This window comes from Lepidochelys kempii, chromosome 1, assembly GCF_965140265.1.
Source record: "Lepidochelys kempii isolate rLepKem1 chromosome 1, rLepKem1.hap2, whole genome shotgun sequence".
Lineage (NCBI taxonomy): Eukaryota > Metazoa > Chordata > Testudines > Cheloniidae > Lepidochelys > Lepidochelys kempii.
The window spans coordinates 195535348-195560887 of NC_133256.1; the positions used below are offsets into that span (position 1 = coordinate 195535348).

Sequence of the window (25540 nt, forward strand, 5' to 3'; positions counted from 1 at the left end):
CTCCCTCCGTGAAACCAAGGGCAGACAATCGTTTCGCGCCTTTTTTCCTGAGTTACCTGTGCAGACGCCATACCACGGCAAGCATGGAGCCCGCTCAGGTAACCGTCACTGTATGTCTCCTGGGTGCTGGCAGACGCGGTACGGCTTTGCTACACAGTAGCAGCAACCCCTTTCCTTGTGGCAGCAGACGGTACAGTACGACTGGTAGCCGTCATCGTCATGTCCGAGGTGCTCCTGGCCACGTCGGCGGGGAGCGCCTGGACAGACATGGGCGCAGGGACTTAATTTAGAGTGACTTAACCAGGTCATTCTCTTTAGTCCTGCAGTCAGTCCTATTGAACCATCTTATGGCGAGCAGGCAGGCGATACGGATTGCTAGCAGTTGTACTGTACCATCTTCTGCCGGGCAGGCAAGAGATGAGGATGGCTAGCAGTCGTACTGTACCATCTTCTGCCGAGCAGCCATGAGATGTGGATGGCATGCAGTCCTTCTGCACCGTCTGCTGCCAGCCAAAGATGTAAAAGATAGATGGAGTGGATCAAAACAAGAAATAGACCAGATTTGTTTTGTACTCATTTGCCTCCTCCCCTGTCTAGGGGACTCATTCCTCTAGGTCACACTGCAGTCACTCACAGAGAAGGTGCAGCGAGGTAAATCTAGCCATGTATCAATCAGAGGCCAGGCTAACCTCCTTGTTCCAATAAGAACAATAACTTAGGTGCACCATTTCTTATTGGAACCCTCCATGAAGTCCTACCTGAAATACTCCTTGATGTAAAGACACCCCCTTTGTTGATTTTAGCTCCCTGAAGCCAACCCTGTAAGCCATGTCGTCAGTCGCCCCTCCCTTCGTCAGAGCAACGGCAGACAATCGTTCCGCGCCTTTTTTCTGTGCGGACGCCATACCAAGGCAAGCATGGAGGCCACTCAGCTCACTTGGGCAATTAGGAGCACATTAAACACCACACGCGTTATCCAGCAGTATATGCAGCACCAGAACCTGGCAAAGCGATACCGGGCGAGGAGGCGACGTCAGTGCGGTCACGTGAGTGATCAGGACATGGACACAGATTTCTCTGAAAGCATGGGTGCTAATGGGGCATCATGGTGCTAATGGGGCAGGTTCATGCTGTGGAACGCCGATTCTGGGCTCGGGAAACAAGCACAGACTGGTGGGACCGCATAGTGTTGCAGGTCTGGGACGATTCCCAGTGGCTGCGAAACTTTCGCATGCGTAAGGGCACTTTCATGGAACTTTGTGACTTGCTTTCCTCTGCCCTGAGGCGCATGAATACCAAGATGAGAGCAGCCCTCACAGTTGAGAAGCGAGTGGCGATAGCCCTGTGGAAGCTTGCAATGCCAGACAGCTACCGGTCAGTTGGGAATCAATTTGGAGTGGGCAAATGTACTGTGGGGGCTGCTGTGATGCAAGTAGCCCACGCAACCAAAGATCTGCTGATATCAAGGGTAGTGACCCTGGGAAATGTGCAGGTCATAGTGGATGGCTTTGCTGCAATGGGATTCCCTAACTGTGGTGGGGCCATAGACGGAACCCATATCCCTATCTTGGCACCGGAGCACCAAGCCGCCGAGTACATAAACCGCAAGGGGTACTTTTCGATAGTGCTGCAAGCTCTGGTGGATCACAAGGGACGTTTCACCAACATCAACGTGGGATGGCCGGGAAAGGTACATGACGCTCGCATCTTCAGGAACTCTGGTCTGTTTCAAAAGCTGCAGGAAGGGACTTTATTCCCAGACCAGAAAATAACTGTTGGGGATGTTGAAATGCCTATATGTATCCTTGGGGACCCAGCCTACCCCTTAATGCCATGGCTCATGAAGCCGTACACAGGCAGCCTGGACAGTAGTCAGGAGCTGTTCAACTACAGGCTGAGCAAGTGCAGAATGGTGGTAGAATGTGCATTTGGATGTTTAAAGGCGCGCTGGCGCAGTTTACTGACTCGCTTAGACCTCAGCGAAACCAATATTCCCACTGTTATTACTGCTTGCTGTGTGCTCCACAATATCTGTGAGAGTAAGGGGGAGACGTTTATGGCGGGGTGGGAGGTTGAGGCAAATCGCCTGGCTGCTGGTTACGCACAGCCAGACACCAGGGCGGTTAGAAGAGCACAGGAGGGCACGGTACGCATCAGAGAAGCTTTGAAAACCAGTTTCATGACTGGCCAGGCTACGGTGTGAAAGTTCTCTTTGTTTCTCCTTGATGAAACCCTCCGCCCCTTGGTTCACTCTACTTCCCTGTAAGCTAACCACCCGCCCCTCCTCCCTTCAATCACCGCTTGCAGAGGCAATAAAGTCATTGTTGCTTCACATTCATGCATTCTTTATTCATTCATCACACAAATAGGGGGATGACTACCAAGGTAGCCCAGGAGGGGTGGTGGAGGAGGGAAGGAAAATGCCACACAGCACTTTAAGCACAGCACTTTAAAAGTTTACAACTTCAAAATTTATTTAATTACAGCCTTCTTTTTTTGGGGCAATCCTCTGTGGTGGAGAGGCTGGTTGGCCGGAGGCTCCCCTACCACGTTCTTGGGCGTCTGGGTGTGGAGGCTATGGAACTTGGGGAGGAGGGCGGTAGGTTACAGAGGGGCTGCAGTAGCAGTCTGTGCTCCAGCTGCCTTTGCTGCAGCTCAACCATACACTGGAGCATACTGGTTTGGTCCTCCAGCAGCCTCAGCATTGAATCCTGCCTCCTCTCATCACGCTGCCGCCACATTTGAGCTTCAGCCCTCTCTTCAGCCCGCCACTTACTCTCTTCAGCCCGCCACCTCTCCTCCCGGTCATTTTGTGCTTTCCTGCACTCTGACATTATTTGCCTCCACGCATTCGTCTGTGCTCTGTCAGTGTGGGAGGACAGCATGAGCTCGGAGAACATCTCATCGCGAGTGCGTTTTTTTTTTTCTTTCTAAGCTTCACTAGCCTCTGGGAAGGAGAAGATCCTGTGATCATTGAAACACATGCAGCTGTTGGAGAAAAAAAAGGAACAGCGGTATTTAAAAAGATGCATTTTATAAAATAGTGGCTACAGTCTTTCAGGGTAAACCTTGCTGTTAACATTACATACATAGCACATGTGCTTTCGTTACAAGGTCGCATTTTGCCTCCCCCCACCGCGTGGCTACCCCCTCAACCTTCCCCCGTCCCTGTGGCTAACAGCGGGGAACATTTCTGTTTAGCCACAGGAAAACAGCCCAGCAGGAATGGCCTCCTCTGAGTGTCCCCTGAAGAAAAGCACTCTATTTCAACCAGGTGACCATGAATTATATCTCACTCTCCTGAGGATAACACAGAGAGATAAAGAACGGATGTTGTTTGAATGCCAGCAAACATACACTGTAATGCTTTGTTGTACAATGATTCCCGAGTACGTGTTACTGGCCTGGAGTGGTAAAGTGTCCTACCATGAAGGACGCAATAAGGCTGCCCTCCCCAGAAACCTTTTGCAAAGGCTTTAGGAGTACATCTAGGAGAACCGCGAATGCCAGGGCAAAGTAATCCTTTCACATGCTTGCTTTTAAACCATGTATAGTATTTTAAAAGGTACACTCACCAGAGGTCCCTTCGCCTGCTGGGTCCAGGAGGCAGCCTTGGGTGGGTTCGGGGGGTACTGGCTCCAGGTCCAGGGTGAGAAACAGTTCCTGGCTGTCGGGAAAACCAGTTTCTCCGCCTGCTTGCTGTGAGCTATCTACAACCTCATCATCATCATCATCGTCCCCAAAACCTGCTTCCGTATTGCCTCCATCTCCATTGAAGGAGTCAAACAACACGGCTGGGGTAGTGGTGGCTGAACCCCCTAAAATGGCATGCAGCTCATCATAGAAGCGGCATGTTTGGGGCTCTGACCCGGAGCAGCCGTTCGCCTCTCTGGTTTTCTGGTAGGCTTGCCTCAGCTCCTTCAGTTTCACGCGGCACTGCTTCGGGTCCCTGTTATGGCCTCTGTCCTTCATGCCCTGGGAGATTTTGACAAAAGTTTTGGCATTTCGAAAACTGGAACCGAGTTCTGATAGCACGGATTCCTCTCCCCAAACAGTGATCAGATCCCGTACCTCCCGTTCGGTCCATGCTGGAGCTCTTTTGCGATTCTGGGACTCCATCATGGTCACCTGTGCTGATGAGCTCTGCATGGTCACCTGCAGCTTGCCACGCTGGCCAAACAGGAAATGAGATTTAAAAAGTTCGCGGTTCTTTTCCTGTCTACCTGGCCAGTGCATCTGAGTTGAGAGTGCTGTCCAGAGCGGTCAGAATGGAGCACTCTGGGATAGCTCCCGGAGGCCAATACCATCGAATTGTGTCCACAGTACCCCAAATTCGAGCCGGCAAGGTCGATTTAAGCGCTAATCCACTTGTCAGAGGTGGAGTAAGGAAATAGATTTTAAGAGCCCTTTAAGTCGAAATAAAGGGCTTCATTGTGTGGACGGGTGCAGGTTTACATCGATTTAACGCTGCTAAATTCGACCTAAAGTCCTAGTGTAGACCAGGGCTAGGAGTAACCAGATTACTGATTTGATTTTTGGTGTAAGCAACCATCAATCACAAAATTCCAGCTTGCCTGTGTGCCAAGATAGACGGTCTCACCTAAGTGATCGTTCTGGTTACAGTGTGTACGGTAACACGCATTGTTTTATGTTCTCTATGTATATAAATCTCCCCAATGTATTTTCCACTGAATGCATCCGATGAAGTGAGCTGTAGCTCACGAAAACTTATGCTCAAATAAATTGGTTAGTCTCTAAGGTGCCACAAGTACTCCTGTTCTTTTTGCAAATACAGACTAAAACGGCTGCTACTCTGAAACCATGGTAGGACTGTTATACTGCTTTAAGAAAAGGAGTACTTGTGGCACCTTAGAGACTAACCAATTTATTTGAGTATAAGCTTTCGTGAGCTACAGCTCACTTCATCAGATGCATTCAGTGGAAAATACAGTGGGGAGATTTATATACATAGAGAACATGAAACAATGGGTTTTACCATACAGACGGTAACGAGAGTGATCACTTAAGGTGTGAAATTACCAGCAGGAGAGCAGGGAGGGGAGAGGGGGAACCTTTTGTAGTGACAATCAAGGTGGGCCATTTCCAGCAGTTGACAAGAACGTCTGAGGGGTGGAGAGGGGGGGAATAAACATGGGGAAATAGTTTTACTTTGTGTAATGATCCATCCACTCCCAGTCTCTATTCAAGCCTAAGTTAATTGTATCCAGTTTGCAAATTAATTCCAATTCAGCAGACTCTCGTTGGAGTCTGTTTTTGAAGTTTTTTTGTTGAAGAATTGCAACCTTTAGGTCTGTAATCGAGTGACCAAAGAGATTGAAGTGTTCTCCGACTGGTTTTTGAATGTTATAATTCTTGACGTCTGATTTGTGTCCATTCATTCTTTTATATAGAGACTGTCCAGTTTGACCAATGTACATGGCAGAGGGGCATTGCTGGCACATGATGGCCTATATCTCATTGGTAGATGTGCAGGTGAATGAGCCTCTGATAGTGTGGCTGATGTGATTAGGCCCTATGATGGTGTCCCCTGAATAGGTATGTGGGCACAGTTGGCAACGGGCTTTGTTGCAAGGATAGGTTCCTGGGTTAGTGGTTTTGTTTTGTGGTGTGTGGTTGCCGGTGAGTATTTGCTTCAGGTTGGGGGGCTGTCTGTAAGCAAGTACTGGCCTGTCTCCCAAGATCTGTGAGAGTGATGGGTCGTCCTTCAGGATAGGTTGGATGATGCATTGGAGAGGTTTTAGTTGGTGGCTGAACTTTGTGACACTGTCCTCACCCATAACTATTTCACATTTGGGGACAATGTATACCCTCAAATCAGCGGCACTGCTATGGGTATCCGCATGGCCCCACAGTATGCCAACACTTTTATGGCTGACTTAGAACAACGCTTCCTCAGCTCTCGTCCCCTAATGCCCCTACTCTACTTGCGCTACATTGATGACTTCTTCATCATCTGGACCCATGGAAAAGAAGCCCTTGAGGAATTCCATCGTGATTTCAACAATTTCCATCCCACCATCAACCTCAGCCTGGACCAGTCCACACAAGAGATCCACTTCCTGGACACTACCGTGCTAATAAGCGATGGTCACATAAACACCACCCGATACCGGAAACCTACTGACTGCTATTCCTACCTACTTGCCTCCAGCTTTCATCCAGACAACACCACACGATCCATTGTCTACAGCCAAGCTCTATGATACAACCGCATTTGCTTCAACCCCTCAGACAGAGACAAACACCTACAAGATCTCCATCAAGAGTTCTTACAACTACAGTACCCACCTGCTGAAGTGAAGAAACAGATTGACAGAGCCAGAAGAGTACCCAGTAGTCACCTATTACAGGACAGGCCCAACAAAGAATATAACAGAAAGCCACTAGCCATCACCTTCAGCCCCCAACTAAAACCTCTCCAACGCATCATCAAGGATCTACAACCTATCCTGAAGGACGACCCATCACTCTCACAGATCTTGGGAGACAGGCTAGTCCTTGCGTACAGACAGCCCCCCAACCTGAAGCAAATACTCACCAGCAACCACACACCACACAACAGAACCACTAACCCAGGAACCTATCCTTGCAACAAAGCCCGTTGCCAACTGTGCCCACATATCTATTCAGGGGACACCATCACAGGGCCTAATCACGAGCCACACTATCAGAGGCTCGTTCACCTGCACATCTACCAATGAGATATAGGCCATCATGTGCCAGCAATGCCCCTCTGCCATGTACATTGGTCAAACCGGACAGTCTCTACGTAAAAGAATAAATGGACACAAATCAGACGTCAAGAATTATAACATTCAAAAACCAGTCGGAGAACACTTCAATCTCTTTGGTCACTCGATTACAGACCTAAAGGTTGCAATTCTTCAACAAAAAAACTTCAAAAACAGACTCCAACGAGAGTCTGCTGAATTGGAATTAATTTGCAAACTGGATACAATTAACTTAGGCTTGAATAGAGACTGGAAGTGGATGGGTCATTACACAAAGTAAAACTATTTCCCCATGTTTATTCCCCCTCTCTTCACCCCCTACTGTTCCTCTGACATTCTTGTCAACTGCTGGAAATGGCCCACCTTGATTATCTCTACAAAAGGTGTCCCATCCCGTCCCCCCCCCCACCCCTCCCCGCTCTCCTGCTGGTAATGTCTCACCTTAAGTGATCACTCTCTTGTTACAGTGTGTATGGTAACACCCATTGTTTCATGTTCTCTATGTATATAAATCTCCCCACTGTATTTTCCACTGAATGCATCCGATGAAGTGAGCTGTAGCTCACAAAAGGTTATGCTCAAATAAATTTGTTGGTCTCTAAGGTGCCACAAGTACTCCTTTTCTTTTTGCGAATACAGACTAAAACGGCTGCTACTCTGAAACCTGTTGTTATACTGCTTGAGGAGTTCATACTTGTTAATGGGTTGGAGACATCTAATTATAGAACATACAACCAGACTGGGGGTTTTGCCCTGCTTCTTGACAGTCTGCCCTGAGGTTGGCACTCACAGTCGTGAGCCACTGTGGACAGCGTGACAATTCCTTCATTCATTGCAGAAGTTGGAAGATGCATAGCGAATGAAGCAAGGAATTGCAGGAAGAGAAGGATGGTCTCATGATTGAGTCAGTTTTATACTGCCCTGGAGGCTTCTAACCCTGCCTTTGCCACAGAGGTCCAATTTGATGCTCATCATATCACCTAAACCAAATTTTTCACAAGTGGTCACTAACTGTGTGTTCCTCATTTTCTAATGCCCAGCTTGAGACCCTGAGTCTGAGTATTTGCAACTGAAGTTAATGGGAGCTGTGCAGTGAACATATAACAGGGGTGGCCAAACCGCGGCTTGTGAGCCACATGCAGCTCTTTTACAGTTAGAGTGCAGCTCTCAGAGCCCTCCGCCCCCCCTTCCCCATTCTCTGCCCACCAGCCTGTTTGGAGGAGCTTCTGCCTGCAGGAAGGGAGATCTTGGGGCTTCCGCCCCACAGGAGGTGCCCCAGTCTGTCCTCCCCCACTAGACCTTATGAGCCCGTCTGTGACCCCCAGCAGCTCCACGCTGTCTGTCTCCATATCCCCTATCTCCTGACCTGGCCTGACAGGTGCTGTGAAGAAGGCACTGCAGGCTCTCTCTTTTCCCTAGCTGGCAGGACAGTGGCTACTCTGTTCTCGTGCCATAGCACCCTCTGGTGGGCAAAAGGTGGAACTGCAGCAACTTTCTGGCAGAAGCTATTGGTGGGGGGGAGGAGGAGGAATGGATGGGGATTAAAATATGCGCAGCGCATTAAATATGCACATGCGCAGTGGTGCATAATTCCCCCAGGAGTAACAAATCCTAATAAGAGAGAGTTTGTGACACGAAAGCTTATGCTCAAATAAATTTGTTAGTCTGTAAGGTGCCACAAGTACTCCTTTTCTTTTTGTGACAGAAGAGTGTACGATCAACTGATGACTCCATTCCTAGACGACGCCTCGTTAAACAAAAGCTCACAGTTGTAAGTTGTTTAGTTTCTATTTACATGGCAAGGATTTGTAAACCTGTTAATACTTCCTAAATAAATAGTTTTTTTAAAAAGAGCTTTACCATCTAATTGTATTCAATGCATAAATTTAAAAAAATATTTTTGCCAAATAGCTGGGAAAACAAAGTCTCCAGTATTATTTAATCATGCCTGTTTCCCTTTCTATTGATTTCACTATGATTTACAAAACAAAGATATTTAAAAACACACTTTACCTGTAAATCCTAAGGGTTCCACAGTCACTGAATCAGGGCCACTGGGAAGTACTGGCACTTTGATATTCACATCACTTGAAGAACAGTAAGAAAAATATAAATGTAATAAAGCAATGCTGGATATTTCAAGTTCATTTTTAGCATCAGTTTCTCCTTACTTGTGTGTACACACTGCATGTGGGATACATTTTTTATTTCTAAGACGCAGCCTACTTTCTAAAGCTCCAATCAGTACGTATTAATCTCCTTGAGACAACTCTCTTAATCCCACTTAGCCAAAGATTTAACATTTTGGTAGTCCTAGGATATTAGATTTTACTTTATAAACCCATTTTTACTTGCACAAAGCCAGCAGGGTACATTACTTCTAGCAATCAGAAGTCTGTACAAGTCACTAGGGGAGCTACCTCATAGATTCCATGGAGTCCTTAAGCCATGATGGGCTTTTCCTGGCTGAGACCCACACATTCTTGTATTGGGAAGGCAGAGCCATAGATGCTACACAGTAACCTCCAGTTCTACTATAGGAATAATTCATAATTGAAGGCTATCATGCACCCATTTTCTGTCATTTCAGGCCATGGTGATTGAGAAGGAGTGAAGAGCACAGTAGGCAATCAATTTAGCAACAACATGCTGATTTTCTAAGAAAAAATTACTGTGACTGAAATCACCCTTGCATTCACACACTACTGAAATATTTTTTGTACAAAATATGCCTTGTGAGGTATATGAACACTAACAACACTGATCATCAATATTCTTATGTAATGTATGTACCAAATGCATATTAAGAGTTATGAACATAAACTGAAATTATGACTGAAATAAATGGACCAACAACAAAACAAAAAACAAACCCAACCACCATCACAGTGGCAGTAACACTCATCAGTGTCAGCAGACAAGCCTAGTACTGACTTCAGGGCACGGAGACTCCACTACCTCTCTCCTAGTTTCTTCAGTTTAAGACTGAAGCATGCAGGCTGAGCAGCATGAGGAAAACTTTCGCTGCTACTACTTAAGCAGTATCTGTTTCTGCAAATAAAGAGAAGATTTTGATCTCCAGAAATGTCAGTCCAGCACCTTTCATCAACATTACAACTAACTAGTTGCTTGATCTTGTCAACATAAAGACACAGATATAACTTAAGGGCCATTAAAAAAAAAAAAGTGTGTGGTTATGCATATATTTAGGAACATACATACGTTTGGAAAAAGAGACTCTCAGAAGGTGTCAGAAGGCCCTTTTGATATCCTCCCTTGGCATGGTTGATTCTGCTGGCACAGGACAGTTTTCTTGGCTTGTAGCAGAACCATGGCTCACCAGTGAAGAGGTCTGTGAAGTTACAGACAGGAAGCTCTCCAGGCAAACACACATTGCATACAGTGGTTTCTGAAGTACTACCAGACCTGAATAAGCTTTTAAAGAAGACTCTGTCTGGCCTTTCTTCCCGTAAGCGCTGCAGGACTTGTATCCCTTCACTGGGGTGGACCAGAGACACAGAGACTCTGACATCCCCTGGCCAAAGTAGAGTGAAAAAGACTTTGTAAAACCCATTCTGATCATCTACAACCCTTCCCGTTGCTCCAGCTTTCAGTAGCGGAGAGTGAATTCTTGCCTGTATGTAGTCTCCACCATACTGTTTTGGTTTGCCTTGAAAATCCTTCATGTGGACAAGCACCTCTAACTGATCTCCCACCTTGAAACGCACATGGGAATTCAAAATCACAAAACTGCTGTGGGCAGGATCAGTGCTTCTTATAAATGGGATTTTACCTAAAGGGGGGTTTGGCCACTGTATAGCAGCAAATAAGGATTCCTCCTCAGCTTGTTCTCTTTTGGACAAAGTTTGATGTTCATAATCACAGTAGTGCCTTCGGGTAGTTTTAGTTGTTGGCGATGAAGACTGCTGGTCACTGGTCTCTATTATCCAATTTAACCCCGAGACCGTGTTGTGATCCAAGTGCTGCAAAGGAAGAGGACTATTAGAAAATAGGCTATTAACATTACAAGTGTTTTGTCAGGATATAAAACCATAAAAACTGTGCTTTGTTTTGGATCGTGTAGGTGGTGATTAAATATCTTAGTTTCACAGGAACACAGAAGATGATTATATTCACCTTAGGATTTCTGAGAAACTAGGTGCCTGATTTTTCATTTGCACAAAGGCTCTGAAAATTAGGCCCAAAGATTTTATGGTTACATTTTGAACATCCATGCAGCAAAGTATCAGTAAGGTAATCATTATAAGGCTTCCTTTGCCTAAGAAATAAAGGTTATCTAACGTTTTATTTTAAAACTAAGGCACAACAGGCCAAATTTATCACCAACATGAAGCAAGGGAAGTTGGTTACATTACTCCAGAGACAAAACTGATCCTGCACATTGCATGCTTTTTAGACTGCCCACTGCCTTTGGCGATCATGCTGTATTTGTCTAGTCACCCCACATTACTTTTCATCATCCTTGTGTAAACATGCATCTCCTTGTTTAAAGTCAAGAATTAAAAGAAGTTACAGAAATTCAAAAAATGATTGAAAGACATGACTGAACACATGAACTGGTTAGTGGTTACACAAATAGAATAGTGAGTGACAAGCCCCAGAAAGCATTGATCAGGACAGACTATGATTTCACATGCTGCTAAAGCTCTAAATCAGTAAACACAACATTGTAGGGGAGAAAGTAGCAGAGATCAAGTGTTCCATCAGCAGGTAGTGATCCATCTATTGGGGATCGATTTATCGTGTCTCATCTAGATGCGATAAATCAATTCCCGAACACGCTCCCCATTGACTCCGGAACTCCAGCTTGTGAGAGGCGGAAGCGGAGTCGATGGGGGAGCGGTAGTGGTGGACTTGCTGCCATCCTCACGGCCAGGTAAGTCGACCTAAGATACTCCGACTTCAGCTACGCCAGTGTAGACCAGGGCCAAGGAAGTTGCTGGAATTTCAGCAAACTGAAAGTATTCCCAAAAATAAGTTTTAGGAAAAACAGTAAGACACCAGAGAATTCATGATGGCTTCTACTTGCCAAGTACACCCTCCAGCTTCAGACCTCAGTTCAAACATGCATCAAGTCAGGGTTGAGATATTTTCCTGTATGTGACAGAACCTCGCTAATTGATACACAAAATAGGGAAACCCTTCTTACTTCTTGGTGAAGGCTTAATGTGAGAGCTCTTTACCTTACTTACTAATGCCTCATCATCTTTACCAAGTATCTGAAGAAGTGGATTTTTTACCCACAAAAGCTTATGCCCAAATAAATCTGTTAGTCTTTAAAGTGCCACCAGACTCCTCGTTGTTTTTGTGGATACAGACTAACACGGCTACCCTTCTGATACTTTATAAAGTTTCAAAAAAATAGATCTACAGTATCCAAAAAGAGATAAGATACAATAGAAAGGTTTTTTTATTAAAACAAACCAAAGATTTTTGTTTGCTTGCCCAATAATTCACAAGATTCAGAAATACAGTGGATTTCCCAGTAATTGATGAGAATTAGTGAAGTTCTAATGTAACTCAATCCTCTACATGACATGGTAGCACAGGACATTATTTTGTATCTTTATTCATCCATTCCCAATATGTCTCCCCACACTATCATCATTTAAATTTTCAACTATTCCCAAGCAGGGATTGTGTCTTTATGCTCTTAGAGGTGCTTATGTGCTTCTGGGTACTAGATATTTTTAAGAATAAGAATGCATGGAATACACTTTAAGTCTATAGCAGAGGGGTTTTTTTTAGTCTCAATGTAGTGCTGGCGGTGTGCAGCCCTGGGAAGTCCTATACTTATCCACACAACAGGCATTATACAGGCATTGCAAGCTTCCTCACACTGCCCCACTAGCATGCCACAGTACTATCTTGGAGGGTACACTTTTCAAAGTCAGAAGACACCATGCCCTTTCAGTGTCTGGTCTCTGCCATGTTTACCAATAAATGTACCAAGCAGCGCAAAGCGAGTTAGTGTCAGATGGGACATCTTTTGTGATGTGGCCACTTTCCACTAACAGTTGGACTGAGATCAATTTTCACCCACACAATCAGAAAGCCATCGGATAGCAATGGCTTTTGGCTTCCACTGACCAAAGATGGATTCAAACAGGAAACACAGAGGTGAAATGTTCTATGTCCTATTGTCAGTGGTCTGGGAGACAGTTTTAAAAAGTTAATGACTTTCTGGATTGCCCTCATGTTTAATTTCAGGTGCTAAACTCTCCAAAAACTGGCCAACAATGACAGCACTGTGAAGGCAACAAAGTTGCTTCGCAGTTTCCATGAATAAATGACCCAAAGCTGCATCAAAAGCTGAGACATATGCTACTTGGAGGACGGATTAGCTGACCTCCTGTGGAGCCTCTGAGGAAGGGTTGGTGGGGAGGAATTACAGTGTGGGAGTAACCCTCTCATGTACAAATGAAAACCTGTAGTTGACTATCCAGGTAAGCACCCAATACAGGGCGGAATAGAAAAGTTTGAAAAAGATCCTTTTAAAATTTCAGTATGCTTCCAAGCAGATGAAACTTCAGCTCTGTTCTAATGCCCATAATCCTGTTTCAGTTATAATTCTTAGCACGTCTTAACATATCTGGATGTCTCATTGTTGCAAACCAGCATTCGTCACAACAACATTAAAAGCAACAAATCGCAATGGGGGGGGGGAAAGGTGTCCAAATGGTAGAGACCAATTCTGAACAAGTGTGGAGAAGAGTAAACTCCTTCCTTCAAGAGATTTTTATCCCCATAAAAATATAGAAGATACTATATGGAACAAAGCATGCCCAACCCAATAGCTTAGTCATCTTATTTTTATAGTATCATATCCTTTGTAGCTTGTGCTTACTCACTGCCGGCTTAGACAGGAACAAGTCATTTCTGACATCACAGCACATGGCTGATGCTATGTAAATAAGTTTTTCTAAATGTTGAAGACAATACTAAAAAGCTAACACCCTATAGAAAAAACAAACTTTCTAGAGCTGGTTGGCTGTCTTGGATGTTTGGGAACCGTCGGCTTGACCTAAGAACACACGAATGGCCCACTGGGTCAAACCAATGGTCTATGTAGCCCAGTATCCGGTCTTTTGACAGTGGCCAATGCCAGATGCTTCAGAACAGGGCAATATTGAGTGATCCATCCCGTTGTCTAGTCCCAGCTTCTGGCAGTCAGAGGTTTAGGGACACCTGGAGCATGGGGTTGCATCCCTGACTATTCGGGCTAATAACCAATGATAGACTTATCCTCCATGAACGTATCTAATATTTTTCTTAACCCAGTTATACTATTGACCTTCACAACATCACAAAGACTTGCCTAATTTGTAATGACAGATAAGGCAACTTCCTGGACTAACCTCACTGAATTAGGTTTAAGTCTCTTAGGAGTTCATTGTTTGAAGGACTGATCCTGCACTACAGCTCTTATTGAAGTTGGGAGTGATCTCCGGTAAGCTTATTAGCATGAAGGTAGGTTCTTCCATTGTTTTAATAGGTTTTCTCTGTAGCGCTTTTACCTTAATATAAATTTGCTTGCTTAGAAAGAGCTGTGTGGTAACATAACTGTGAGCAATAACTGTCTCTGAGAAGAAGGCAGAGCAGGACTGCTGAGGCAGTCTCACTTGCTGGGTAATTCACAGTGTAGGCAAGGAATAGCGTAGCCTGGAAAAATCCAGGTCTCGAAGGGGAAGAGACATTTCTCTGCCCAAGAGAGGTGATGGATGGGGTGTAGAAGCCTGGGAGCGGGTGCCTTTGCTGAAGCAGAAAGGGGGAATATGGACACAGCTGCCCTGAACAGTGATAAATGTTAAAAGCTAGGAGCAGGAAAATAAGTAGCAGCACTGTTTAAGACTCTGCACTGCAATATTATAGACCCAGACAACAGAATCTTTGTACTTTATTCTCATCCTTTCAGTAATTGTTATGTTTAATCATGCTTTATGTTTCACTTGGCACATCCAGGGCAGGGATTTGCACATACCTAAAGCAGCTACCACATTATTAGGTGTTACATAAAGAAATACTTGCTTCACTACGTTAGTCCTATTGGATGATTATTTCCCTATGCACAAACAAAACCAAAAAGTCTGCACAAGAAATTGTTGCCAAAGGATATGCGCACTTATTGAAAAGTAAAACACTTTTGGACAGAATCATATTAATAGCTTGGTGCAATATTTAACCCAAATGGTACAATGGCCCCAGCAGTATGGTAAAGATTCTGGCTTTGATTCTCCAGATCACTGGAAGTAGTTAGGCCAAGTACACATTTATCTCCAAATGGGCAAGACAAAACTCTGTTTTAATATCTCTCTCCATGAAATAGAAAACCTGATTCCACACCAAACATTCTGCTTATAGGGCTGAGGAAGCTATTTTGGATTTTTCAAAGGGATTTCAGCTCTGAATCACTGGAATGACAGCAGAACTCCTTAAGCTTAGGTATGGCCTCATTGCACAGTGTCATTTTAGCATCCCTAGAGAGAAATCCCAACCAGAAACACTGTGACCTGATCTACACATGGGGCTTTCAGCCCTGCCTACACTCTTGCTTATCTGCTAAGGTGGCTGTGTGACTATTCAGGTGACATTTCTATTGTAACAAAGAAGAGCTGCAGCACACAAGCACCGTCTGTACAGCCAACTGAGCCTCCTGTATGCCAACAATACTACATAAGGTATTTGTTAAGTTTTGCAGACACATGCTGGCATTAGTCAGCCTGAGGTAACAATCAGTGCACTATGCTTTAAAGCTGAGAATTCTGAACACAGAAGAAAGGCATGTTATCCTTGTTCACCAAGGACCACCATAAGCCTCTAGTGTGCAGTGTCCTGGATGCCTTACCTCACGGGTTTTAAGTCACTACTTTTAGACTTCAGGTTTGTTGGACACTTCTTTCAAAGAAACTCCAGTCTGACTCAAGAGTATATCAGTATCCCCAGGGAAAATTTTCCTCCTCTGCTGCAAAAGCTCTTCAAAGGCAGGCAACCTGAACTGACCACACTGAAGACTCAAATGCTTATTTTTTCCTCTCCTCACCACACCACAAAGTAGCAGCATTAGATGTCCCTAAAACAACCATTAGCTGAGTGGGGATAGCCATTCTCTTTCCCTGGCATTTGCACCAGCTATGAAAAAGGAATGTTAATGTAGTTATCTTGTTATGTTTTCAGCTCTGTCTCACTCCACATACCAATGAATCAGGTTTACCAAAAGGAATCAGTCGTCTCTCATCCCTGCAGAAGCATTCTGCCCCCCACTCCCTATTCTCCATAAAAATCTTTTTCAACAAGCTTAGGAAGGTTTGTTTCTAATTTATATAGAATGCCCAGGTGAACTTGACTTAATCGAGAACATATTGCAGAATCCCTGTGTCAAAACTTTCACAATCTAATTCATACAGATACAACACCTGGTCTAACAGATCAAATGACGGAGAAGCACAGATGGTCATTGAGGAAAGCAATATATAACAGGAAGGCATTACAAAAGGTGTTCTCATAAAACAGGGGTGGGCAAACTTTTTGGCTCGAGGGCCACATCAGGGTTGCGAAACGGTATGGAGGGCTGGGTAGGGAAAGCTGTGCCTCCCAAAACAGCCTGGCTCCAGCCCCCTATCCATCCCCTCCCACTTCCCGCCCCCCCTCCACCCCAACTGCCCCCCTCAGAACCCCTGACCCATCCAACCCGCCCTGCTCCTTGTCCCCTCACCGCCCTCTCCTGGGACCCCCCGATGCCCTCCCCAAATCTCTGCCCCATCCAACCGCTCCCTGTCCCCTGACTGCCCCCTGAAAGCCTGGGAGGTGGGTGGGTGCAAGGTGTGCTGCCCGCGCAGCAAGCTGAGACTGCGGTGGAGGGGCCGGGAGTTCAGGGGCCAGGCAGGACAGTCCCACAGGCTTTACCCACCTCTGTCATACACACACAGAAAATTGGGAGATATCCACACATAGTGGGGCACCCAAGGACATTCCTAACCAATCCTGAAGTGGCTCTGTTGGTCCACGTAACATTTGGTATGAAAATATTTGTTTGCTTTCTATAAACAAGTCACCTCTTTGATGCAACAACCTAATGCTCCACAGAAGACAGTTAAGAATATTCTTTCATTCTGTTTTATCTTCAAGAACCACACCACATCTGTTACTATAATGCAGCACTTAACCAATATGGATCTCAATATGGGAGCAGCTCAGCCTTAGTCTATCAAAACACTTAATGGGCAGCTCGAGGTCTTAACTGAAGCTAAAAAGCTAGCTGAAAGAGTTCAAAGAGAAGTGACATTTCTTAGCACTAGACTATTAAACAATAAGTGGTTTGCATCTGCATCCACATTTTAAACAGTAATCAGTAGGAAAGGAGACTTCCAGAATAAACTGCATTCTGACTACCTCTGATTCTCTAAAAGCTCTCTCAAACCAGATCTTTTCTGAGAGCATTATTCATTTGAAGAATATCAACATATAAACCTGTGCTAAACTGACTGTAGGGCTATGCCCCCCAAAAAGAAACAATGTTGCAGCAGATGCATTTAGAGAAGTCAAGGACAATAACAGAATCAGAACCTTTTGAATGTATCTGACATTGGAGTGATTTAATAGCAACATATAACTTGGCTGGGGAATGTGGGATTTATACAATGTGGTATATATATGAGAACATACCTCCCCCCAAAATGTATTTGTGAATTTGAATCCCCAAAAATAAGAGTCAGAGCATATATTTCTAGGACAAGTAATAAAAAATTAAATGTGTTGCCAGAGACAAGAATAGCCCAATATCCTACTGTAAATGAAAAATCGGTAAGAGATAGCAACAGGAAACGAAAAGAAGGAACAAAGACGGATCACCAGTTTTCACTACGAGCAAATGCCATAGGAAAGGTACTTGACGCTCCCGAGACAGTCTGCCTAACCCACTATGTTGTAAAAATCAGTTATGATGTCAAATTCCTATTTGGTAGATAACAGAACTAGTTGCGAAGATCAGCAAAGGAAACCTATGGTGTCCTACTCAATGTCAGACTGGGTACTAACTGTCCATTTAAAGATAATACTTGAATTAGATGTATTCAGCATTTAGAAACAGCTGTTAGTGTATCTCCCCAACAAGATTTGGCTTTAGCACAATCAACTGAAACTGTGTTAATTTCTAAGAGCCCTTCTTAAAGGTGTGTCACTGCACACAAATATGCAGTGCTTAGTAGAAGACAATGGAATCCACAGAATGAAAGCCGAAAGGCTTGCTCTTGATTTTTGCAGCCGTTTGTGGGGAAGTTGCCAAATGCAATCATCCAAATATCTATGAAAACAGGAAGACATCTGCCTTCTTGAGAGTCAAGATTAGGCTGCACAGTATCTAACTATGAAAGGCAGTGCAGCCTCCATGGCCAGAAACTTTAAATGTGTCTGCTCAGAGACAGCCTTAATATGTGCTGACTTTCAAAGCTGGAATATTTTAAAAACTTTTTATGATGCTGTTTTTATTCCCCATATGTAACAAAATGTGTCCCAATATTTGATGCTCAAAAGCATTCACCAAGCTGGCAAGCAACAAAATGTTTGCAACACAAAAATTCTGATGTAAAACAAAATGAACATATAACTTCAGAAATATAGCAAACATTTATTGCAAGATGCTGTTCAGTCTTCTTGAGAAGAGTACTACATATTCAACAGATTGAATAAAAGTTGAATAAGCATTTCCAATTATACCTGGCTAACAGTTATTTAATATAAAAATTTCATTTCTCTTAGGCGCCAGAATCCTAAATTTCAAATTGCTGGGAGATTAATACTTTCTATCCCTCACACACACACACAAACCCCTTTGTTGTAGCAGTTCTATTCTGTGAAATTAATATATCTAGATAGCTGTGTATGGAACAATGGAGGATGGGAGAAAGAGGGGATGAGATGGACTGAACTTGCTGGATATAACTGATAAACATTATTATGAAGCAATTCTGGATGAAAGGAGATTAGGATGTAAACAGAAGAGTAGACCAACCACTGTCCCATTGACCTCTAAGAGCTACCTTAAACAAGAACAAAGCAAAACACAAACTTTCACTGGTAATATGATTTTAGTATGAGCTACACAAGGACTTTTTGGGGCATCGGTCACACACACACACACACAAAGACGTGGACAACACTCTGATAAGAGAGCGTTAGCACACGTAAAGCCAGAGAAAATGTATGTACAAGACCTATATATAACACATGAAGAATGAGCAGTGCAACAGGAAATGGACACATTATCGTTTAGTGGGGACCAATTTACACAGAAGGTCAAAGCGGAAGTACGGATACTACAGGAAGAGCTTAGTGGCAAAGTGATAAACAATAAGAGCTGGCAGATAGGAAAGCACCACAGCAGGAAGTTGATACATAAAGGTAATTCAGGTAGTATTGTAAACTAAACGAAATAATGTTAATTAAACCAGTTATTTAAAGTGTTATAGGTTAATGTGGTTTGAAAGTATAGTTTGCCTCTTTTATTTAGTCCAAACACAGATTTGGGGAAGAGAAATTGTATATCAACTACAGTTAAGCCATAGTCAAAACATATTACTACTCCTCAGGGAATTCTGCACCAAAAATTTAAAAATACTGTGCCAAAAAAATAAAAATTATGCGCACAATATGTTAAAATTCTACAAATTTTATTGGTCAATAAATAAATGTGGCTCCAGCATAGCAGTGGGGAGCACAAGCCACCGGTTGCACTGAAGTGGGAGATCACCCTAAACCCCCACCTCCCCTGGTACAGGGACTCGACAGCGAGGCTGCAGCCAACCCTGACACAGTGCAAGGGCTGGGTCTCACCCAGAAACACCCCAGGATCCTGACCCTCTGCACCAGGCACACCAGGTGTTGGTGGGCAGGCTCAGCCCAGCAGGATCCAAGTGTGGAGGGGCTTAGTGTGGGGCAATCTGGGTGCAGGCAGCTCAGTGGGGGATCTGGATGCACAGGGGCTCATTGGGAGTTCCGGGTGCAGGGGCAATGGGACTCTTAAGGGGATCCAGGTGTAGGTGGCTGGGGCTCAGCGGGGCGGGGGGGTGTCTGGGTGTGAGGAGATGGGGTTCAGCGGGGGGGTTGGGTGCCGGGGGCTCAGTGGGGAGGTCTGGGTGCTGGGTGAGTGCGCTTGATGGGGTGGGGGTCCAGGTGCAGCTGGTTGGGCCTCAGTGGGGTGGGGGTCTGGGTGAAGGGGGGCTGATCGGGGGTCCAGATGTAGGCAGATAGGGCTTGTCAGGGTGAGGGTTTGATGCGTTAATGGGGAAACCCCAGCTCCTGCCAAGGGGACACCACATGCCGGGCTCCTGCTTCACCCCACGATTCCCCTATCCCGTTTTCTTCCCCATCTCATCGCTCTCCCGCACTGCCCCATGCTCCTCCTTTCACTCCCACATTCCCCTCCCCTATTCCACCCCCCCTTCCTTCCCCACTGCCTCATTTCCCCCACCCCCACAGCCAGCACTCACTGTTTAACAGAAAACAGGAAGGCTCCCAGCACACAAAACGGGAGCTCGACTGGCACTAGGACCCAGGAGGCGGCATTCAGCTGCAAAGTCAGTGGAGCGGAGATATGGCTCGCTTCTGTTTAGGGGGGCAATCCCTACCAAAAAACTGCACCCATGATCGTTTCCCGTTCCCCACACAGTTTCCCTTTGCTTACCTGCTGTTTTCTGCAGGGAAGCACAGGAATTCTGCAGGGAGAAGTGGCGTTTTCTGCAGCATGCAGTCCCACAGAATTCTCCCCGGGCGGCATAAGCTAAACAGGAAGACTGTTACTCAACCTCTTCCACTGTTAAAGAAAACTGCTTGACTCACCTCAAACTGATGGAAGTTGTGTACCAACACCAGAACAGCCAGCACTGCTAGGCTCATGCAGAAAACCTGTAGTCTACAGAAACTGGGCCACATTGTCCACTCATGTCTTTCTCAACCATGTTAGTTGCTGTCATGATTTCCATATCCCACAGGCACCAATGTCATCGTGTTTCAGTATTACACAAGAGATTCAGTTGACTTCTACTTCATTAGTCTCTTCCTGTGAATGCATTTACAAGGATTTTACTAAGTCCCTAGACGTATTCGAGAGTGTTGGGTTTAACATTGAATTAGGAATGTCTAAACGCTGAACCAAGGAGAAAGGGAAAAATAGACTAGATAATATATTTTTATGGCACTATTATTTTACCTAGACAATACTCACAGTTACATTACTAAGTTACGCCCTTCAGTGTTTAGACTCACCATCTTACCATAAAATCAAACATGGCCACCTATACTTAATAGCATCACCCATGGAAGAGCGTTGCACGATCTCTTGCCTGTAACTAACAATAGAAATTGTACTCATAATGTAGGTTGACTCCACAGCCACAATCGATCCCAAAGGGGCCAAAATTTCAGCAGTGACTGGTGACTTAGGTTATCTCCATTTCTAGATGTCAAATCTGAGACACCTTCATAGGACCTGATTTGCACAGGGCAGGTGTTCAGCACTTTCTGAAAATCAGGCTCCTTTAAAGGTATCTCAGATTGGGGCACCAAATGATTACTAGTCTTCTTCAAATCCGGGACAGACTGACCAAGACAGACTGCTGCTCCAATCTTTCATCTATTTTCAAACAAAATTCCCCCCAACTCTGCCAGAGTCCAGGATCGGAACCTACATATTTCCCCATACAAACTATGCAAGTTAGTTTTTCCCCAAACATAAAGGCAACTATAAAAGCTGATAATTAGACAAGTGTCATCTGTATTAATCACAACTTCTTGTCTTAGCATTAACTGAAAATTTATGAAACAAAGTACACCATTTTTTTTTATGTTAAGCTGCACCATCTTTTAAGTTTCTATATGAGAGAGACAGTCTCCATTCACAGGGACATGAAAAAAGATAGAAAGATGTTTAAGGGGTGCACTGAAGATCAGGGAGGATTATTTTTATAACCAATTACTATGAATATTTCTTTTATAATAGTTCTTTTAAGGTTAAACAACATAGACACTTACCTTTTATGAAATGTAAAGAGCTTCCTCAATGTTGTTAGATTTTTTCAAAAATGTTATAGGGGCAGGGATTTATCCACAATTGTTGACAAAATGCTCACAGCCTGACGCATCCTCAGTTTTACATCATTCTTCCTCCTTTGGGGTTAATTTTGGGAGTCATTTTTGCATACAAGTTCACCATTCCTGTAGTGCAACTTGACACTTGAAAACAGAGAGTAGTCATTAAAAAAAGAGGAGTCAAAAGACATTAGCTTCTTAAAATAAAATATTCTCAGTGCAATTTGACTAGTATAAACAACCACAAAGTATCTCAATAGAGTTATATGATTAGATCAACTTTGATTGAGAAGTCAGACTATTTGTTAAAAATTTAAGTGAAGGATGCTTAAATTGAAGATTGCATGCTAAACTGGATAACAGCTGTACAGTTACGGTTTTTAAATAAGTCACTACATGCACACAGAATAAAAGATTCCTGATTATATCGGTAATATTCTGTAATAATAAAATAGAATGCACATGGAATTGCTTTACAAGCACTCCTATCCAGATTATACTTCAACTGCTTTCCAAAGAGATTACAGAGATCACACTATATTTTTGATTGATGAACTATGACTGCCAGGGCAAAGTATCCATTTAAAAAAAAGGATTTAATAAAGTTTTAATGACTGAACATACAAAAAGCTGCAGCTTTGTTAGAACTATCTTTACAGTAATCTGAAAAACCAGAGCTCAAGAGTCAACTGCAGTACAATACAATAATTGCACTGTTTTTACAGCAACAAGAAAATCTGGTTTGCATATTTAAATCAAATTACAGCACCTGCTCTCTGCACTCTGACATGCTTTCAGTGCAGTAACAAAAAGCAATTTAAATGGACATGGGCAAAAAAGACTCCAAGCTACACCCCATAATTTGTTTAAAAGTAAATATTGTGCAACATTCCTGAAGGATGCTTTCTATATATTTTCTAAACAAAACAAAGAGACACTTGATTGCTTTGATCCTGAAATCTTTTTTAAAAATACAAAGGTATAATACACATACTAGTATAATTGAAATGGCAGGCAAACACAAATGACAGTCATACAATAAATTGATAAGAGATTTATGATTCAATGTATTTTTCATGCACCTTTGAGTGTATTCTTCCATCCCAACCATCTGAGAAACTTTAATGGACTGCTTTTAAAAAAAAAGAGTCTCCTAGAGAAATGTCCTCCCAACAAATTCTGACTAGACTCTTCTCCCCCCGACCCAAGTTATCGCCATTTGAGGTCCAATACAGTTAACGTTCAACCCTGGGCCAATGATGGCTTTTCTATGCATAAAGACATGCTTAAGGTCCCATGTCTTTTGCCATTAGAGGGATAGAAACAAATGCATTATTATACCATGGAAAAGAGGATATTTCCAACATTCTGATGGATGAAGAAGTACCCACTTCCAGTCGTTAAAGAGCCCACATTTTGGTTCCTTGCAATGAGCTTTTTTTCAGGGAAGCATGACAGCTTTCACAAATATGACTCAGCTAGTGTCTAATCTCATTTTATAAGGACACGGTCCATATGTGCAGTGGGTGTGAACTGGAAGAAGGAGCCACTGCTGCTACCAATTTAATTAGGGCTTCAAGATTTATCTTCTTTTTTATCCCACTCATCATTCCTGGAGCAAGCATATAAATTCATTGCTATAAGGATACACAGGCGGATTTGCGTACATCTTGTGTGCTGATAGGTTTCCTCATTTGCACACAGAATAAAACCCTTCTAGAGGCTGCAAGTAAATTTCAACATCTGCAGTAGCTGGAAGCACCTTGCAGAGGAAACTGGGATGAAACTGACAGGCACTCAAGTGCACCTGCTAAAACGCATAGGCTTATAAATGGCAAGTCTGAGCTGAGCAAGAGCTGAACTGCAGAAGTGGATACAGACCCAGACCCTAGACACACACTCCAACCTCACAGACCCAGTGCCAGGTTTACAATGGCATCAGTGGCTCTTTGGAGCCGGGCCCAGGCTCAGAAGGGGCCCCAGCCTACTCCACTTGCACTGTACCCCGAGACCCCGATCCTTCCCCTGCCTACCACTTGCTCCTCTCGGCCTGCCTGCTGGCAGAGGGCTCCTCTACTCCCCTGGCCCACCCCCATGCTCCTCACTGCCCCCTGGCAGGATCCCAGTGCACCTCTAGCTCCAGACCTGTGGGGCCCCGCCTGTCTCCTCGGAGATGAACTGCCTGGGACTGGTGCAGAAGCCTGGCCAATCTCAGCCTGGGGAAGCTGGGGGGAGGGGAGGGGGGGCTTGGCTGGGCCCCTCCAGGCAAGTGCATCTTGAGGGAGCCCGGCCAGGGCAGGCCTTGGCCGGCTGATCACACCACTCCTGAAGGGACGGAGCAATTCCTGGCCCTGGGACCAGCCCTGGCTGCGCTGCCTGCTCAGCCCAGCAGACACAGTCACCTCCCAGTGGGGAAGGGGAATGCAGCCAGGAGGCAGGGCATGGGGTCTCGGGAGTGGGGGGGGGGGGTGCTGGGCTGTGAGGGGGCAAGGAAGATGTGTGTATTGGGGCAATATAGGGGTTCTGTGCTGGGCAGTTGTGGTGGGGCTGTAGGCAGGGGAGGTGTTGTGCAGGGTGCTGTACATTTCTGGGGGAGCACTGGACATAGTGGGTCCAGGGGGGCTCTAGTCATAGGAAGTCCAGGGGTGTTGGGCAGGGGGTCTGTGGCATGGGCCTGTCCCCCCGAGGGGAAGGGGCATGCTGGCATCACAGGGCCACTGTGCATCTGGCAACTGCCAGTTGGAAATAGTGCCCTCACACTGGGCTGGGCAGAGCGGGGCCGCCCTTGCCATGCCCCTTTGCCTTTGGCTGGCCCCTCGGTCTGGGGGCTGACCTCCCCGCACCATGCTCCACTGCCTCAATGGGGGCCCACAAATATGTTTGGCGCCAGGCCCACAAAAGGTTAATCTGGCCCTGCACAAACCCCACTCTCTCCAGCACCCTGGTACCTCATCATGCACCCTACCAGCTCACCCACTGTCACCCCTTGTCTCCCCACCTCTCCTAAACCCCACTCCAGCCCCCGCCAGCCCAGCGCTAGTCTCCCCAGTACCAGGCAGTCTCCCCCACGACGGCCCGCCAGGCCCAACACCAGCCCCCCTTAACCCCACTAGCCCAGTCCGCCGAAGCCCTGAAGCCACCTCTACATCCCCCCTCCCAGCACGCCCGGGGGGGGGGGGGACTTCCTAGAGCCTCCGCCGCAAGGGGAGGCTGCGCTGGACCCGTGCTCCGCTCGCTCACCGGCTCCAGGGGTCCCAGCCAGCGCCGTCCCCGCCCGACTCCCAGCGCTCCACGGCCCGCGCCCGGCCCCCGCGCGGCGGAACAAACACTGGCTGGCGCCGGCCGGAGGCGGGAACTGGGCGGGACTGACCCTGGGAAGGAGGCGGCTGCGGAAAGCGCGTCAGCAGCCCTGCCCCCACCTATCCCCTATTACACCGCACCACGCAGCCCCCCTGCAGCTTGGGCAGAGCCCGGCGCGCCCCTCCTGCACAGCAGCGGCCTCCCACCCGCCCGCCTCGCTCCGCCTCCCCCGCGCACGGCGCCGACAGCTCCTGCGCGTTGCACGGGCCTGGCTGTAGTCGTTTTCCAGGGAGGCGTGCGCACGCTGCCTCTGGGCTCGCTATGGCTGCCTCTACCCTGGCATCGTCTCCCCTCGGCTTCGTGCACCTGTCCCCCTCCACTTGCGT

At 45.6% G+C, this 25540-nt stretch overlaps 1 protein-coding gene across 6 annotated transcripts in view; it reads right to left on the minus strand.

Moving 5' to 3' along the window:
* NXPE3 (neurexophilin and PC-esterase domain family member 3) overlaps positions 1 to 25210 on the minus strand; it is a 32959-nt gene extending 7749 nt beyond the window's left edge. Inside the window, exons 1-6 of one of the 6 annotated variants that reach the window (XM_073306715.1) lie at positions 25095 to 25210; positions 21798 to 21998; positions 20607 to 20826; positions 10546 to 10735; positions 9975 to 10104; positions 8766 to 8839 (exon numbers count right to left, since the gene is read on the minus strand). In XM_073306715.1, coding sequence (XP_073162816.1) covers positions 8766 to 8839; positions 9975 to 10104; positions 10546 to 10735; positions 20607 to 20699 — 487 coding nt within the window. In that variant the 5' untranslated portion in view covers positions 20700 to 20826; positions 21798 to 21998; positions 25095 to 25210. Of the gene's footprint in view, positions 1 to 8765; positions 8840 to 9974; positions 10736 to 20451; positions 20568 to 20606; positions 20827 to 21797; positions 21999 to 23195; positions 23467 to 25094 lie in introns of those variants that run through there. The other 5 variants (XM_073306687.1, XM_073306677.1, XM_073306698.1 and 2 more) reach the window with 5 other exon arrangements.
* Between the last annotated feature and the right edge of the window lie 330 nt (positions 25211 to 25540).